The 16399-nt window shown below is 42.2% G+C and overlaps 2 protein-coding genes across 3 annotated transcripts in view; both read right to left on the minus strand.

Annotated features, from left to right (window-relative positions):
• slco1e1 (solute carrier organic anion transporter family, member 1E1) overlaps positions 1-12386 on the minus strand; it is a 23336-nt gene extending 10950 nt beyond the window's left edge. For both annotated transcript variants that reach the window (XM_019896380.1, XM_019896381.1), the window contains exons 1-7: positions 10598-12386; positions 9296-9466; positions 9015-9156; positions 8546-8678; positions 8361-8470; positions 7198-7344; positions 3420-3518 (exon numbers count right to left, since the gene is read on the minus strand). In XM_019896380.1, coding sequence (XP_019751939.1) covers positions 3420-3518; positions 7198-7344; positions 8361-8470; positions 8546-8678; positions 9015-9156; positions 9296-9403 — 739 coding nt within the window. In that variant the 5' untranslated portion in view covers positions 9404-9466; positions 10598-12386. The remainder of the gene's footprint in view (positions 1-3419; positions 3519-7197; positions 7345-8360; positions 8471-8545; positions 8679-9014; positions 9157-9295; positions 9467-10597) is intronic.
• Positions 12387-13046: 660 nt separating this feature from the next.
• Positions 13047-16220, minus strand: LOC109531865 (solute carrier organic anion transporter family member 1B3-like). Its single transcript, XM_019896397.1, has 5 exons — positions 15541-16220; positions 14239-14409; positions 13958-14099; positions 13505-13637; positions 13047-13429 (listed from the first exon to the last, which is right to left on the minus strand). The coding sequence occupies exons 2-5, from the start codon at positions 14344-14346 to the stop codon at positions 13276-13278; spliced, it is 537 nt and encodes a 178-aa protein (XP_019751956.1). The 5' UTR covers positions 14347-14409; positions 15541-16220; the 3' UTR covers positions 13047-13275.
• Between the last annotated feature and the right edge of the window lie 179 nt (positions 16221-16399).

Raw genomic sequence — 16399 nt, forward strand, 5'->3', positions numbered from 1 at the left:
CTTTTTGCTTGGGGGCACTGCCCCAGTTTGACGGATGTACTGCTGCCCGCCGGGAAGGAAGCAGACACGCAAGTGCAGTTGTGGAACACCTGTAGGAGGAGGTTAGATTTTTCCTTATCTGTGGTTGTTTGGAGTTTGTCTCCGGAATGCACCTTTGGGCAACATTGTGTTTTCTGTCGACGGCTAAAAAGCAATGAGGGGGGGGGGCCCTACTGTTTTTTTGCCGTATCCGCTGTAGCTGAGGCAGCCAGCCAGACATGGCGATATGTACGTGATGCCACTGTCCGAGCACACCGGGTCCCAGACGTCTGCCGAGCACGAACAGTTGCTGTTGCACTCAGAGAAGAGCGTTTGGCCCCCGCGTAACACTCCCGGCATCCTGTCAGCGAACGGTAAAAAGAACATTCTTTTATACTGTACTGGATAACCGTCATCTAAACCCCCACATCCCCACTATACCCCCACCTCCTCGCCAAAAGTACTGACCCATTGTATGAGGTGGTGAGTCCAGCCACGGGAATGTTGTCGCACTTGGTGAAGAATTTGAGAAACACGAGGAGGTAGGCGCCGAGGGACACCGCGAAAGAGAACTGAGCCCCTGACACAACGCTGAGCTTGTATCGCTTCATCACGACACCCCCGAGAAAGATCCCCACGGCAACGGCCGGGAGTGTCAGCACCCCTGCAAATAAAAATAGGAAAGGAAAAAAGAAAAAGGGGGAGTTAAAGTGGGCAATTTAGCAACCCACCTCTCTACTGTCCTTCCCCTTTCGCTGTTATTTGACTTCCTTATCTGATCGACATGACACAACTATGCGAGGCATCAAATGAATTTGAATTCCTTTGCACTATGTTGCTACGTGACCGTAAATCCTTTAGATGTGAGAACAGGCCAATGGTTTCCCTTTTCCTAATTCGATCCACACTTGTGCCTTTAACCCTTTCATGCACCATTAATGATAAACATGATCACATCATAGGCTGTCCACTGTAGCGACCGCTGTCCCTGAAAGGGTTTTTAAAAAAAATGCATCAAAAGAAATGTCATTTTACCGATGAGGAAATTGGCTCTGGATGCCGACTGTCCAAACTGTTGCTCGATATATTTGGCATTAAAGGTGAACATGCCAACGAGGGAGTTGAACTTGAGCGTGCTGCCGCAAATAAGTAGGAAGTAGGTGGGATTACACAGCAGGTGCTTCAGCGAGGAAAGAAACCCTTCAAGAGATCAAGCAAAGTGCTTTCAGTTTGATGGTATACAGGATTTGTGGTTCAAAAAGTCAAAGCTCCGTCAAACCTTTGGCAACGTCTGCTGTCTTTGTTACGGGCTTGTTGTTGGTACAATCCGCTCTTGGATTCGGATTCTCCTTCTCGGGTACGGGTTTGGCCTCTTTGACATCGGGTGAGCGGGGGAAGAACCAGAAGGGAATGCAACCTGGGAACTCGCAAAATGAGTAAAAAACAAACGTCTCTGGAAAGTTTCTTTGGGAAGGGGAAAAGGCCCAGCCAGGAGACAGAAGAGGAGCCTACGACTTCCAAGAAAAAGAAAGCTACATTTAATTGACAATACCCGGAGTCCTACTTAAAATACGGATTTATCTCTAAGGGAGATTCCCACGTATCAACCCTATAATGCCGCGATGGTGAGTCGTATTTTTCATGCATTTTGTATCTTATTTTGAAGGCAGGTTTAAACGTTACCATCGCGACCAGAGAGTGTTGCGGCCAGATAGGACGTTCCTTTTGTCATGATTCATGTTTATTATTACGTTTTGAAAATACCATAGTTTTCATGCAGGTCATATTATATTATTTTGTTGTATATATCTATCATACCTTCAAGGCCTGTCCCTGAAAATATTGTCTCACATTAAACTGATCCGTAGGGCAAAAAAGGCTGCCCTAATCCATTCCAAGGCCCCCCAAAATTCAGACATAAATGTTTTCTAAAGCATAAAAAATGCATCAAAATATCTAACAAATACAATTACAATTACAATTAGATGATTGCACAATAAATGAGAGCTGTGCATAATGTAAAAAAACAAAGAATGGATTAAAGAATAAAAATGACGGTCATTTAACTTTTAACTGCGTCCTCATCGTTTTTTGCCCTCTTTAGTCCATGTTCTCTCTCTCAGAAGTGTTTTTTGCCTGGCGTTTTGTAAAACACTGATCCAAGGATGTTTGCTTTTGTCGGCTTTTAACAATCCTTTCGAAAATGTCCAAAGCAAACATCAGCATAGTGAGCGATCGCCCGACTGGTGAACACTTTTTTTGGGTGATTCACATTCACAAAACCATTGGAACACCTCCTGGGCGAATGACGAGGACGCTGCATCGACACCTAACTATCCAATCTACACACAAAGACACATCGAAGTCCATCTTAGCCAATGGGATGCCAGGATGATGCTCGGTAATAGCCAATGGCAGAGCAGCTACGAGTATGTTGCATTCAGGAAACTCCGAGTTGCGAATAGCGAGCCAGACTATATCTATACCTTTCGTATGTTGAAATTTCTTTCGTAACAAGAGGCAATATTTTCCTGTTGAGATGTTTTGTAATTTGAAAATTTCATATGAAGAGACGTTCGTAAATCGAGGTGCCACTGTATATACCATATGATGCCTGAGCCTTACGTCCTTTTCACACTGCACTTAGCTGTCGTCAAACCCGTTCATCGTGTGTTGATGAGAGGCAGGGACTTCAATGAAGAGGGGCTTGCCTAGCCATTTAGTCCCAGTTTGCCGGATTTATTTATAGGTAATAACATGAGGACAATGGAGGAGGCCTTAAAAAAATGAGGTGTCTCAGTGTCCCGAGTTTTGGGACACATTTAGTATATTGATGTGTTTAATCAGGATCCTGCTCAGCCTGAAATAAAGCAGTCTAGTTGTTGCTGTAGCAAACGTGATTAAAACCCTTTGATGCACCAATAATTACAACCTGTAACCCACTGGTGTCAAACTCAAGGCCCGGGGGCCGGATCCGGCCCGCCACCTCATTTTATGTGGCCCGCAAAAGCAAATCAAACATGTGAACTTTTGTTTGTTTGTTTGTTTGTTTGTTTGTTTGTTTATTGAACATATATAAAACATACAATAACAGATGACAAAATGCAAACAAAAATTATGAAAGGAAAATAAAAGTAAGTAAACTGTATGTCAACTTCCATAATGCTAGCTAAAATCTCAACCAAAATTTAAAATTCTCATTTGTAATAAATAAGAAGGATATTGTAAGCATTATGACCAAACCCGTCATGACAGTAACTTCAACAAAAGTGGTGTAAACCGTTATTCTTGACGTCTTGATATGGTTTCGGTCATAACGGTTTGCCCAATTGAATCCACTTTGTTAATGCCACTATGATCACGTCACAATTAGCATTGGTATGGAAACACTTGAGACTCACCCATATCAACATATCCAACGTCAACATATAGATTGGCGCAGTAGGACCCGAGGAGGTAGCCAAATACAGGACCTAGGAGAGCAATGGTCTGGATACAAGCTGCCAAACAAGAAAGTGAAAACCATCAAATTTTTTTTTTTTTGATCAAGGTGCTCCAATAAAGAGATGAAGGAAATGTCTTCTACCGATGTAGAATGGCGAGTTTTCAGCTTTCGCAAAGTCATCGATGTACGAGATACCCAGAGGGGTAACAGGAGTCTCTCCAATTCCCCGCAAGGCATTCCCCAAAAACACGTAGATCCACATATTGGAACTGGACTCCTTTTCGCAGGCTGCACAAACACAATGAATGGTGGGGTGTTCACAGTCAAAACTCGACATAAGTACCACTTTTCTTGCATACGCTTTGTTGTTTGAAGCAGTTGTAGGTGAAAGAGGAGAGAATGAAAATGTCTTTTCACCAGTGGATCAGAGAGGTCATGCTCAAAACGTGCATGACGTCCCACACGACTGCTACAAGCTATGTTTGAAGGTAAACAAGAAGCTGTAGCATCCAGTGATGAAAAAAGGGACTGGTTCACTTCTCCTGTCCCGTGTAATTCTGCTTCAATTCCAAGCGCCGAATCTCAGTTCCAAATGCGCGTCCGCGCTCCATGCCGACACTCTATCTATCTTTCTATAATTTCAAATTAATGAATAATGTAAACAATCAGAAAATAATAAATGCTGATCACATCATACAAGCATCTATGTGCAGAAACCAATACAATAATGGAGCGTAGTCGTTGCAAAGTTTCAGATTTATTTTATTTTTTTTGTGCCTTTGACCACAGTGTAAACACGAAATAAATCTTTCCATTTCTTGTTTTTGTTCATGTTATTTTTAATATGCCTCAACAGAAAAGAACCAGTAATGGAAAAGATCGGCAATCAAGGGATGCTCGGTTCTCTCTGAGTGTCATGATACAATCAGGTTTGAATTTTAAAAGCTGATCAAATTTTGCAATGTACACATAGTTCCAACTTTTTGTTGTTGTTGTTTTTTGACAACCCATCTAAGTCAAAGAAAATGCATAGATTTTTTTTTGTTTTGTTTTAATAAATAATTTTAATTCTAAAAGTTGTTTTTTTTACATTTTCAGATTTTTACTGTTATGTCTTGTGATTTCAGACTTTGGGATTACTTCCATTACCACATCGTTGATGTGTAAAGCACAAATCTTTTTTTTATGTTTGTTTTATTTTGGTTTGTTTTCTTTTCCTAAAATTTAAAACCTTATGGCCTGAATTTAGCACCATAGAATCAGTTTGCTAAATACAAGCAGCATAGCAGAGCAGCAGCTGATTATTAAGTTCCCATCCTTTCAGAATTCAGAGCTCTGTAGGAAAGAAAAACAGCATTTCTTCATTCCTACTCCGATGAAAACACAGCTGACTGGAGGACAACAGCAAAACTATGTAAAGATTTCCCCCTAGTGGGGAACGGTGAACCCAATGATAACCTACACTTGAAAAACATGGTGTGTTGTATGTACTGCACTGCATTTTATTTTGTCAAAAGGTGACACAATAGAATCATCTGAACCACCTGATGAAATAAAAGTGAGTAAATTCAACACACCATTTTAAAAAAATTATATCATATTACTTCTATGGGGGGCGGCCTGGTGGTCCAGTGGTTAGCGTGTAGACCTCACAGTGCAGTGCACAATTCCAGCTCCGTTCCTGATTTAGACATTTGTGTTATTGTATTTCAGACTAAAATGTAACAATCTGTCTGAATGGAAATACAAAAACAGATAAACATTTGATTTCTAGTCAGTCAACTAAACAACATAAGTGATGAGATGTGTGTCCCATGCACTTTACATTTAAAGGCCGTCACATACACATACAAATGGTCTGAAAGTCAGTCAAGTGAATGTTGCTGGCATTTTTTTTTTTTTTTGAAAACCTCAACAGATACCTTGAGAGTTGAGATGCCACGCCGGCGTTTACCGCTAATCTCTCCGTTGGAGACGTAGAGAGCCAGCTGGCTGGTCATTTTGGTTCTGTCCTCAAAGGTTTCCTCCATCTTGAAGTCAGGTTTTCACCACTTTAACTTGCTGCTCTGTGTGGAAATCCAACTGGGCCGCCTCTTCAGAAACAAAGGAAATAATCCTTGTAAAAGCATCGTTCAAGCGTGAACGCCTTGACTTCAGGGTGATTGTCCATGGAAAGTAGTTCTGTCACAAAAAGGCATCTCACAAAATGCAAAGTAGTCCCAGGATGAGGAAAGATGTATTGTTTACATGCAGGTACGGATGTATCTAGCAAGGGAGCTAGCTGTCTAGCTCCCTAGCTAGTTAACTCGATAGCTAGATAGATGGATAGCTGTGTAGCTAGCTAACTAGCTAGTTGATAGCTAGCTAGCTAATTAGCTAAGGAATAATTTACTAAACTTACAAATGTTCTTCAAACCAACATGTTTTACATTTCAGAACTTGCAAAGTAGGCATCTTTTGCTTTGATTACAGCTTTGCAAACTAATTAGCGTCCTCTCAATCCCTTCCATGAGGAAACCACTTGAAATGGTTCTCCAACAGTCTTTAAGGAGTTCCCAGATGTACTAAGCACACGTTGGCTACTTTGATTTCACTCTGCCGTTCAACTCTTCCCCCGACCATTTCAACTGGGTTTAGATCAGGGGATTGGCCACATCGCTCGACCAAGCGCTCCATCACCTTCCGTCTTGCTCAAATAGCCTTGCTCCATACTTCACTATAGGAACTTCATATACATATAGGAACCATCCGCTCATTCCGGGTCACAAATCATCATCCACATCATCAAACTGACAGAGAAAATACAAATATTTCCAAAGCTGTCATCTGGGCAAAAGGTACCTACTTTTAAAAAATATATATAAAACATATTTTAGTGTGATTAATACCGAATCAGAGGGTGTTTCCAAATGTTTGATTGGTCCTGTACAGTAGCAGGAGCCATCCCTCATGTTGATTTCATTTTACGGAATAACCTGAAAAACCACTGCGACATCTCCGTCAACACCACAGGTGTTTCTCTGAGTATCTCACTGAAATTTGACATGACTTTTTTTTTTTCTAAAACTGAGCCCATAAAAATCAATCCACTAATCAACACGTGTTTGTTTTTCCACTGCTATTAATCAAATTCATCCAAATCTGAACATGTCACATTAACTTATCGGTCATAAAAATGGCATGTATAGAAATAAATGAACAAATGAACAAGTGGAATCCAGTACCTAGTGCATCCTCAGGCCCGTCTCGGGGGACTCTTCCCTCCTGTCGAGGCCACCGGCCATCGCGGGGTGAAAAAAAAAAACAAAAAAAAACAGACCTGCTGAGCCAGACTTGCTATCCTGCAGCTTGTGGCGCGGGACAAAAGGCCGTGCACATTTTTATTCCGTATGCATGCAAGTGCCTCCAGGAGGGCAGAGCAACAAGTGAGGAGAGGTGGAGCATCCTGATTATAAGGAATTTCAGACCAGGCCCTTTTGTGCAATAACTTCTCTATTTTTATACTGCACTGGGATTTCAGTTTAAGATGAGTAATAACTTGAATACTGTAAATCCACTGACACATCATTTACCCTTTTTTTTTTGACGCCTCCATACTATTCATTTTAGCAGGAGAGTTCATTTTTATAGGTGCAGATCTTGCGCTTGTGATCTCTCGATGAAAAAGTGAAAACCATCAATTTTTTTTTTTGATCACGCTGCTCAAATAAAGAGATGAAGGAAATGTCTTCTACCGATGTAGAATGGCGAGTTTTCAGCTTTCGCAAAGTCATCGATGTATGAGATACCCAGAGGTGTAACAGGAGTCTCTCCGATTCCCCGCAAGGCATTCCCCAAAAACACGTAGATCCACATATTGGAACTGGACTCCTTTTCGCAGGCTGCACAAACACAATGAATGGTGGGGTGTTCACAGTCAAAACTCGACATAAGTACCACTTTTCTTGCATACGCTTTGTTGTTTGAAGCAGTTGTAGGTGAAAGAGGAGAGAATGAAAATGTCCTTTCACCAGTGGATCAGACACGTCAGGCTGAAAATGTGCACACGTCTGCTACAACCTATGTTTGAAAGTAAACAAGAAGCTGTAGCGTTCATTGATGGAAAAAGAGATTCCTTCACTTCTCCTGTTCGATGTAAATCCATTTCAATTCCAAGCGGCGACTCACAATTCCAATTCCAAATACGCAAGCCATCCATCCGACTGCACCAGCGTAAACTGTCCAACAGCGCCGACATCTCCGCTAAACAAAATGGGGCTGTGAAAAATGCTGCCCATTACAGGCGCAAAAAACAAACGCCCAGCTGTCCAGCTGTGACAGACAAATAGCGCCGACATTACTCTCAATGAAAATCAGTGATGGTACACACGTGCTGCCGAGAAGGCACCTTTAGCGTAGATGCTACGAAGTATTTCAACCACTTGGCAGCTCAAGTATCTAAGGGAGTGATTAAATAATGATAACATGTCTTGATACTGGAGAAGGCAAATCGCGGTATGCCATTGCACCCACAGCCCGAATGAAGATAAGCGGTATAAAAAATGTCAAAGATAAATGATAGTCTGTTGATAGTCATACTGATAGCATCATGAACTCCATCTGAGAAGAAGCCTTCAGAAATAACAGCGTCGGTGTGTGTTTGTACAACAGCAAGTCTGGCAGAACATTCCTGGAAGTGTTGAAACGTCGCCAGCATTTTGAGTTTGTCCATATCTCTTTTTGCATCTTACCATCATTCGGATATTGAGGTTTTCACATTCCACAGGAAATGTTTGCTAGCTACCTTCCCTCGTCTCTAAGAAGCTTCATTCGGCGTTACAAGTGTGGCTTCTGTGAAAAGTTGCCGCTTGTGCTCAGTGGGAGTAAAAAGAAAAGTGAATCCCCAAGGGGGCTGTACCTTGTGCACCCGTTTCGTTCCAGTGGCTCGTGTCATTTTCAGGACTGAGACAAGTGACGGTGCTCATACTTTCATTTTGGAAGGCGGCGATGACTGTATCATACTTGTAGCTGTAAAAGAATGTCTCGGGTCCTTATTTCTTTTTATTCATTTCCATTGAGTGTCGACTGCATGAATTTTCTTACGGTCCCATGAAGAAGTGTGTCAGTCCGGTGAGAAATGCTCCCGCCGCCATGAGGACCGATCCCGCCGCAATGAGCCTGGGCCGGTGCATCTTGGCGCCGAAATGGCTGACCACGGCTAGAAACAGCAAGTTGCCTTCCTCCAGGAAAATAGGGCGATAAAAATTGCATCCAGTTAGGAGGCAAGCAGATACATTTCAAGGGGTGGACTGGCTGACTCCAAAATAAAAGTAATGCAGTCGAGATGGAACGGAGGCATTGATTTCTCTTTGTAACTGCTGTGATTTGATTTACTTTAGCATTCTGGCTAGGCGTCAATGCCCCTGTGCTTCATGTGTCATCACACAGCACAAGAAAAGTTTAACCCTTTCGAGGACAACGGTCACTGCAGTGGACAGCTTATCATGTTATCAGGTTACCGGTTCTCATTTTTGATGCATGAAAAGGTTAAAGTATCCGTATGTAGTTTTACCCAGCTCAAAACTGCCGTCGATAAGGCCGACGCGTGAGCTGGAGAGGTCAAAACGTCTCTCGAGCTGCGTGATGGAGCTCTTGACGAAGGTTCCCGCCAGGGTCTTGCAGAAATAGGCGAAGGACAGCGCCGCGATAAACATCTAGACAAACATGAATGGATTTTTGCTCATACCCACATTCTCACCCAAATGCTGTCACATACACATACAAATGGTCTGAAAGTCAGTCAAGTGAATGTTGCTGGCATTTTTTTTTTTTTTTGAAAACCTCAACAGATACCTTGAGAGTTGAGATGCCACGCCGGCGTTTACCGCTAATCTCTCCGTTGGAGACGTAGAGAGCCAGCTGGCTGGTCATTTTGGTTCTGTCCTCAAAGGTTTCCTCCATCTTGAAGTCAGGTTTTCACCACTTTAACTTGCTGCTCTGTGTGGAAATCCAACTGGGCCGCCTCTTCAGAAACAAAGGAAATAATCCTTGTAAAAGCATCGTTCAAGCGTGAACGCCTTGACTTCAGGGTGATTGTCCATGGAAAGTAGTTCTGTCACAAAAAGGCATCTCACAAAATGCAAAGTAGTCCCAGGATGAGGAAAGATGTATTGTTTACATGCAGGTACGGATGTATCTAGCAAGGGAGCTAGCTGTCTAGCTCCCTAGCTAGTTAACTCGATAGCTAGATAGATGGATAGCTGTGTAGCTAGCTAACTAGCTAGTTGATAGCTAGCTAGCTAATTAGCTAAGGAATAATTTACTAAACTTACAAATGTTCTTCAAACCAACATGTTTTACATTTCAGAACTTGCAAAGTAGGCATCTTTTGCTTTGATTACAGCTTTGCAAACTAATTAGCGTCCTCTCAATCCCTTCCATGAGGAAACCACTTGAAATGGTTCTCCAACAGTCTTTAAGGAGTTCCCAGATGTACTAAGCACACGTTGGCTACTTTGATTTCACTCTGCCGTTCAACTCTTCCCCCGACCATTTCAACTGGGTTTAGATCAGGGGATTGGCCACATCGCTCGACCAAGCGCTCCATCACCTTCCGTCTTGCTCAAATAGCCTTGCTCCATACTTCACTATAGGAACTTCATATACATATAGGAACCATCCGCTCATTCCGGGTCACAAATCATCATCCACATCATCAAACTGACAGAGAAAATACAAATATTTCCAAAGCTGTCATCTGGGCAAAAGGTACCTACTTTTAAAAAATATATATAAAACATATTTTAGTGTGATTAATACCGAATCAGAGGGTGTTTCCAAATGTTTGATTGGTCCTGTACAGTAGCAGGAGCCATCCCTCATGTTGATTTCATTTTACGGAATAACCTGAAAAACCACTGCGACATCTCCGTCAACACCACAGGTGTTTCTCTGAGTATCTCACTGAAATTTGACATGACTTTTTTTTTTTCTAAAACTGAGCCCATAAAAATCAATCCACTAATCAACACGTGTTTGTTTTTCCACTGCTATTAATCAAATTCATCCAAATCTGAACATGTCACATTAACTTATCGGTCATAAAAATGGCATGTATAGAAATAAATGAACAAATGAACAAGTGGAATCCAGTACCTAGTGCATCCTCAGGCCCGTCTCGGGGGACTCTTCCCTCCTGTCGAGGCCACCGGCCATCGCGGGGTGAAAAAAAAAAACAAAAAAAAACAGACCTGCTGAGCCAGACTTGCTATCCTGCAGCTTGTGGCGCGGGACAAAAGGCCGTGCACATTTTTATTCCGTATGCATGCAAGTGCCTCCAGGAGGGCAGAGCAACAAGTGAGGAGAGGTGGAGCATCCTGATTATAAGGAATTTCAGACCAGGCCCTTTTGTGCAATAACTTCTCTATTTTTATACTGCACTGGGATTTCAGTTTAAGATGAGTAATAACTTGAATACTGTAAATCCACTGACACATCATTTACCCTTTTTTTTTTGACGCCTCCATACTATTCATTTTAGCAGGAGAGTTCATTTTTATAGGTGCAGATCTTGCGCTTGTGATCTCTCGATGACTTCTGTTCCTAATGGTTTGGATGTAACCTCCTACGTGTGTTTGTATGATCCTTCATTTTTACTCTTTCATTGTTTCCCGATCCGCCCGTGACCCTTCATTGACTAGCAACCACAAAATCTGCTTTGGCTTCCAAAAATCCCAAGATTAGGATTAAGAATTTTCACATTCCTCAGCGCTTTCACACAAGAAAGTAAAGTTGACACACGTAACGCTCTTCTAAAATACTCATTAAAAAAAGTCATATTGGGTATTTACTCACTTAAATCTGTTTATATCTTTAAATTTGAGTTCTATTGACAGTACCAAAGCATTGAGTCTTGAAAGAAGAGGTGAAGATATTTAGGTTTAGTGCCCCCACTGCTGGTGGAATGTGGCACTGCAAATATTCAAAAGCACAATAACTTGTCGTCTCGACACTCCTGTAAACCAATAAAGTGAGTCACTCTGGCCATTAACAAATTACAATGAAGTAAAATAAGAAGACAAAGCCAAAACAAACAAAATGTGCCAAAGTTTGATGGCGCGTCTCATTTCGTGGGCCAGTACGTTTATGATGAAATTAAAAACAATGTGGAAAAAACAGTGAAACAATTCATACAATCGTACAAAACATGAAGGGATATCACTATACAAATACACTTGACTCAAGATATATATTCGAGATGATCAATGAGGCTACATAAATGCTCGGTGATGATCAAACTGTTCCAGAAGTATTGACTCACTCGGGCCTGTATAATGATGTGATGTAACAGTTCTGTGCGCAAGGACACACAGAAAGTCAGAAGCTGTAACTGAATGGTATGACGCAATTTTGATCGCTCGCACTTCCCCATTTTGTTATATTTAACCACTTTGCTCGTTTCCCCGGTACAATCCTTTTCAATACAAAACACAAAACATAAAAAGAAGCTCTTGTTAGAGTTACTTAGTCCCCTTTGACTTAAAGTAGTTCAGTGAAGTAACAGCAGCCCCTCGAAAAAGGTTGATACTGCCTTGTAATAGCAGATAGATGCCACAAGAGGGCGGCTAAAAACTACGACCGATATGCCAAAAGATGGCGCCAAAGCAGCATTGTGAATGCTTTTTTTTTCAGCGAATAACAGATAAGAGGATCCGAAAATACCCTTTGGGGCATTTGTTAAATGGTACTTTCCTTGTCTGTGTTGTCTTTATTTTGGGCTATATTGATATTAGCGTGTCCATTCACTCCATTCTCCTCGAGTCCTTTTTCTTTGGCTTGCTCCCTCAATGCTAACTTCTTCTGCCTCTGGACAAGTTTGCGATACAGACCTCCCCACATCATGTTCGACAAGAAGTACAGACCGGTGATCAACCCCATGAATGTCCACCTGGAATGTATTTGTACAGTTAATTTTCAAACGCCGCATCCATTTTGATTAGTTTTGCATTTTTTTCAGTCCGGGAGTTGTGCGGATTAAAAGGACGAGTGAAAGTAAACAAGAAGCTGTAGCGTTCATTGATGGAAAAAGAGATTCCTTCACTTCTCCTGTTCGATGTAAATCCATTTCAATTCCAAGCGGCGACTCACAATTCCAATTCCAAATACGCAAGCCATCCATCCGACTGCACCAGCGTAAACTGTCCAACAGCGCCGACATCTCCGCTAAACAAAATGGGGCTGTGAAAAATGCTGCCCATTACAGGCGCAAAAAACAAACGCCCAGCTGTCCAGCTGTGACAGACAAATAGCGCCGACATTACTCTCAATGAAAATCAGTGATGGTACACACGTGCTGCCGAGAAGGCACCTTTAGCGTAGATGCTACGAAGTATTTCAACCACTTGGCAGCTCAAGTATCTAAGGGAGTGATTAAATAATGATAACATGTCTTGATACTGGAGAAGGCAAATCGCGGTATGCCATTGCACCCACAGCCCGAATGAAGATAAGCGGTATAAAAAATGTCAAAGATAAATGATAGTCTGTTGATAGTCATACTGATAGCATCATGAACTCCATCTGAGAAGAAGCCTTCAGAAATAACAGCGTCGGTGTGTGTTTGTACAACAGCAAGTCTGGCAGAACATTCCTGGAAGTGTTGAAACGTCGCCAGCATTTTGAGTTTGTCCATATCTCTTTTTGCATCTTACCATCATTCGGATATTGAGGTTTTCACATTCCACAGGAAATGTTTGCTAGCTACCTTCCCTCGTCTCTAAGAAGCTTCATTCGGCGTTACAAGTGTGGCTTCTGTGAAAAGTTGCCGCTTGTGCTCAGTGGGAGTAAAAAGAAAAGTGAATCCCCAAGGGGGCTGTACCTTGTGCACCCGTTTCGTTCCAGTGGCTCGTGTCATTTTCAGGACTGAGACAAGTGACGGTGCTCATACTTTCATTTTGGAAGGCGGCGATGACTGTATCATACTTGTAGCTGTAAAAGAATGTCTCGGGTCCTTATTTCTTTTTATTCATTTCCATTGAGTGTCGACTGCATGAATTTTCTTACGGTCCCATGAAGAAGTGTGTCAGTCCGGTGAGAAATGCTCCCGCCGCCATGAGGACCGATCCCGCCGCAATGAGCCTGGGCCGGTGCATCTTGGCGCCGAAATGGCTGACCACGGCTAGAAACAGCAAGTTGCCTTCCTCCAGGAAAATAGGGCGATAAAAATTGCATCCAGTTAGGAGGCAAGCAGATACATTTCAAGGGGTGGACTGGCTGACTCCAAAATAAAAGTAATGCAGTCGAGATGGAACGGAGGCATTGATTTCTCTTTGTAACTGCTGTGATTTGATTTACTTACCTCTATGCCCCTGTGGTTCGCGTGTCACCACACAGCACAACAAAATGTAACCCTTACGGGCACAGCGGTGACTACAGTGGACAGCTTATCATGTTATCAGGTTACCGGTTCTCATTTTTGGTGCATGAAAAGGTTAAAGTGTCCGTATGTAGTTTTACCCAGCTCAAAACTGCCGTCGATAAGGCCGACGCGTGAGCTGGAGAGGTCAAAACGTCTCTCGAGCTGCGTGATGGAGCTCTTGACGAAGGTTCCCGCCAGGGTCTTGCAGAAATAGGCGAAGGACAGCGCCGCGATAAACATCTAGACAAACATGAATGGATTTTTGCTCATACCCACATTCTCACCCAAATGCTGTCACATACACATACAAATGGTCTGAAAGTCAGTCAAGTGAATGTTGCTGGCATTTTTTTTTTTTTTTGAAAACCTCAACAGATACCTTGAGAGTTGAGATGCCACGCCGGCGTTTACCGCTAATCTCTCCGTTGGAGACGTAGAGAGCCAGCTGGCTGGTCATTTTGGTTCTGTCCTCAAAGGTTTCCTCCATCTTGAAGTCAGGTTTTCACCACTTTAACTTGCTGCTCTGTGTGGAAATCCAACTGGGCCGCCTCTTCAGAAACAAAGGAAATAATCCTTGTAAAAGCATCGTTCAAGCGTGAACGCCTTGACTTCAGGGTGATTGTCCATGGAAAGTAGTTCTGTCACAAAAAGGCATCTCACAAAATGCAAAGTAGTCCCAGGATGAGGAAAGATGTATTGTTTACATGCAGGTACGGATGTATCTAGCAAGGGAGCTAGCTGTCTAGCTCCCTAGCTAGTTAACTCGATAGCTAGATAGATGGATAGCTGTGTAGCTAGCTAACTAGCTAGTTGATAGCTAGCTAGCTAATTAGCTAAGGAATAATTTACTAAACTTACAAATGTTCTTCAAACCAACATGTTTTACATTTCAGAACTTGCAAAGTAGGCATCTTTTGCTTTGATTACAGCTTTGCAAACTAATTAGCGTCCTCTCAATCCCTTCCATGAGGAAACCACTTGAAATGGTTCTCCAACAGTCTTTAAGGAGTTCCCAGATGTACTAAGCACACGTTGGCTACTTTGATTTCACTCTGCCGTTCAACTCTTCCCCCGACCATTTCAACTGGGTTTAGATCAGGGGATTGGCCACATCGCTCGACCAAGCGCTCCATCACCTTCCGTCTTGCTCAAATAGCCTTGCTCCATACTTCACTATAGGAACTTCATATACATATAGGAACCATCCGCTCATTCCGGGTCACAAATCATCATCCACATCATCAAACTGACAGAGAAAATACAAATATTTCCAAAGCTGTCATCTGGGCAAAAGGTACCTACTTTTAAAAAATATATATAAAACATATTTTAGTGTGATTAATACCGAATCAGAGGGTGTTTCCAAATGTTTGATTGGTCCTGTACAGTAGCAGGAGCCATCCCTCATGTTGATTTCATTTTACGGAATAACCTGAAAAACCACTGCGACATCTCCGTCAACACCACAGGTGTTTCTCTGAGTATCTCACTGAAATTTGACATGACTTTTTTTTTTTCTAAAACTGAGCCCATAAAAATCAATCCACTAATCAACACGTGTTTGTTTTTCCACTGCTATTAATCAAATTCATCCAAATCTGAACATGTCACATTAACTTATCGGTCATAAAAATGGCATGTATAGAAATAAATGAACAAATGAACAAGTGGAATCCAGTACCTAGTGCATCCTCAGGCCCGTCTCGGGGGACTCTTCCCTCCTGTCGAGGCCACCGGCCATCGCGGGGTGAAAAAAAAAAACAAAAAAAAACAGACCTGCTGAGCCAGACTTGCTATCCTGCAGCTTGTGGCGCGGGACAAAAGGCCGTGCACATTTTTATTCCGTATGCATGCAAGTGCCTCCAGGAGGGCAGAGCAACAAGTGAGGAGAGGTGGAGCATCCTGATTATAAGGAATTTCAGACCAGGCCCTTTTGTGCAATAACTTCTCTATTTTTATACTGCACTGGGATTTCAGTTTAAGATGAGTAATAACTTGAATACTGTAAATCCACTGACACATCATTTACCCTTTTTTTTTTGACGCCTCCATACTATTCATTTTAGCAGGAGAGTTCATTTTTATAGGTGCAGATCTTGCGCTTGTGATCTCTCGATGACTTCTGTTCCTAATGGTTTGGATGTAACCTCCTACGTGTGTTTGTATGATCCTTCATTTTTACTCTTTCATTGTTTCCCGATCCGCCCGTGACCCTTCATTGACTAGCAACCACAAAATCTGCTTTGGCTTCCAAAAATCCCAAGATTAGGATTAAGAATTTTCACATTCCTCAGCGCTTTCACACAAGAAAGTAAAGTTGACACACGTAACGCTCTTCTAAAATACTCATTAAAAAAAGTCATATTGGGTATTTACTCACTTAAATCTGTTTATATCTTTAAATTTGAGTTCTATTGACAGTACCAAAGCATTGAGTCTTGAAAGAAGAGGTGAAGATATTTAGGTTTAGTGCCCCCACTGCTGGTGGAATGTGGCACTGCAAATATTCAAAAGCACAATAACTTGTCGTCTCGACACTC

Source organism: Hippocampus comes, unplaced genomic scaffold (genome assembly GCF_001891065.2).
Source record: "Hippocampus comes isolate QL1 unplaced genomic scaffold, H_comes_QL1_v1.1 scaffold196, whole genome shotgun sequence".
NCBI classification, from domain to species: domain Eukaryota; kingdom Metazoa; phylum Chordata; class Actinopteri; order Syngnathiformes; family Syngnathidae; genus Hippocampus; species Hippocampus comes.

Coding starts and splice junctions, on each gene's coding strand:
- LOC109531865 (XM_019896397.1), bottom strand. CDS start 14,346: ATGGAGGAAACCTTTGAGGACAGAACCAAAATGACCAGCCAGCTGGCT. Junction 14,100..14,238: donor GTGGCATCTCAACTCTCAAG/GTATCTGTTGAG, acceptor ATGTTTGTCTAG/ATGTTTATCGCGGCGCTGTC. Junction 13,430..13,504: donor ACACACTTCTTCATGGGACC/GTAAGAAAATTC, acceptor ATTCTTTTACAG/CTACAAGTATGATACAGTCA.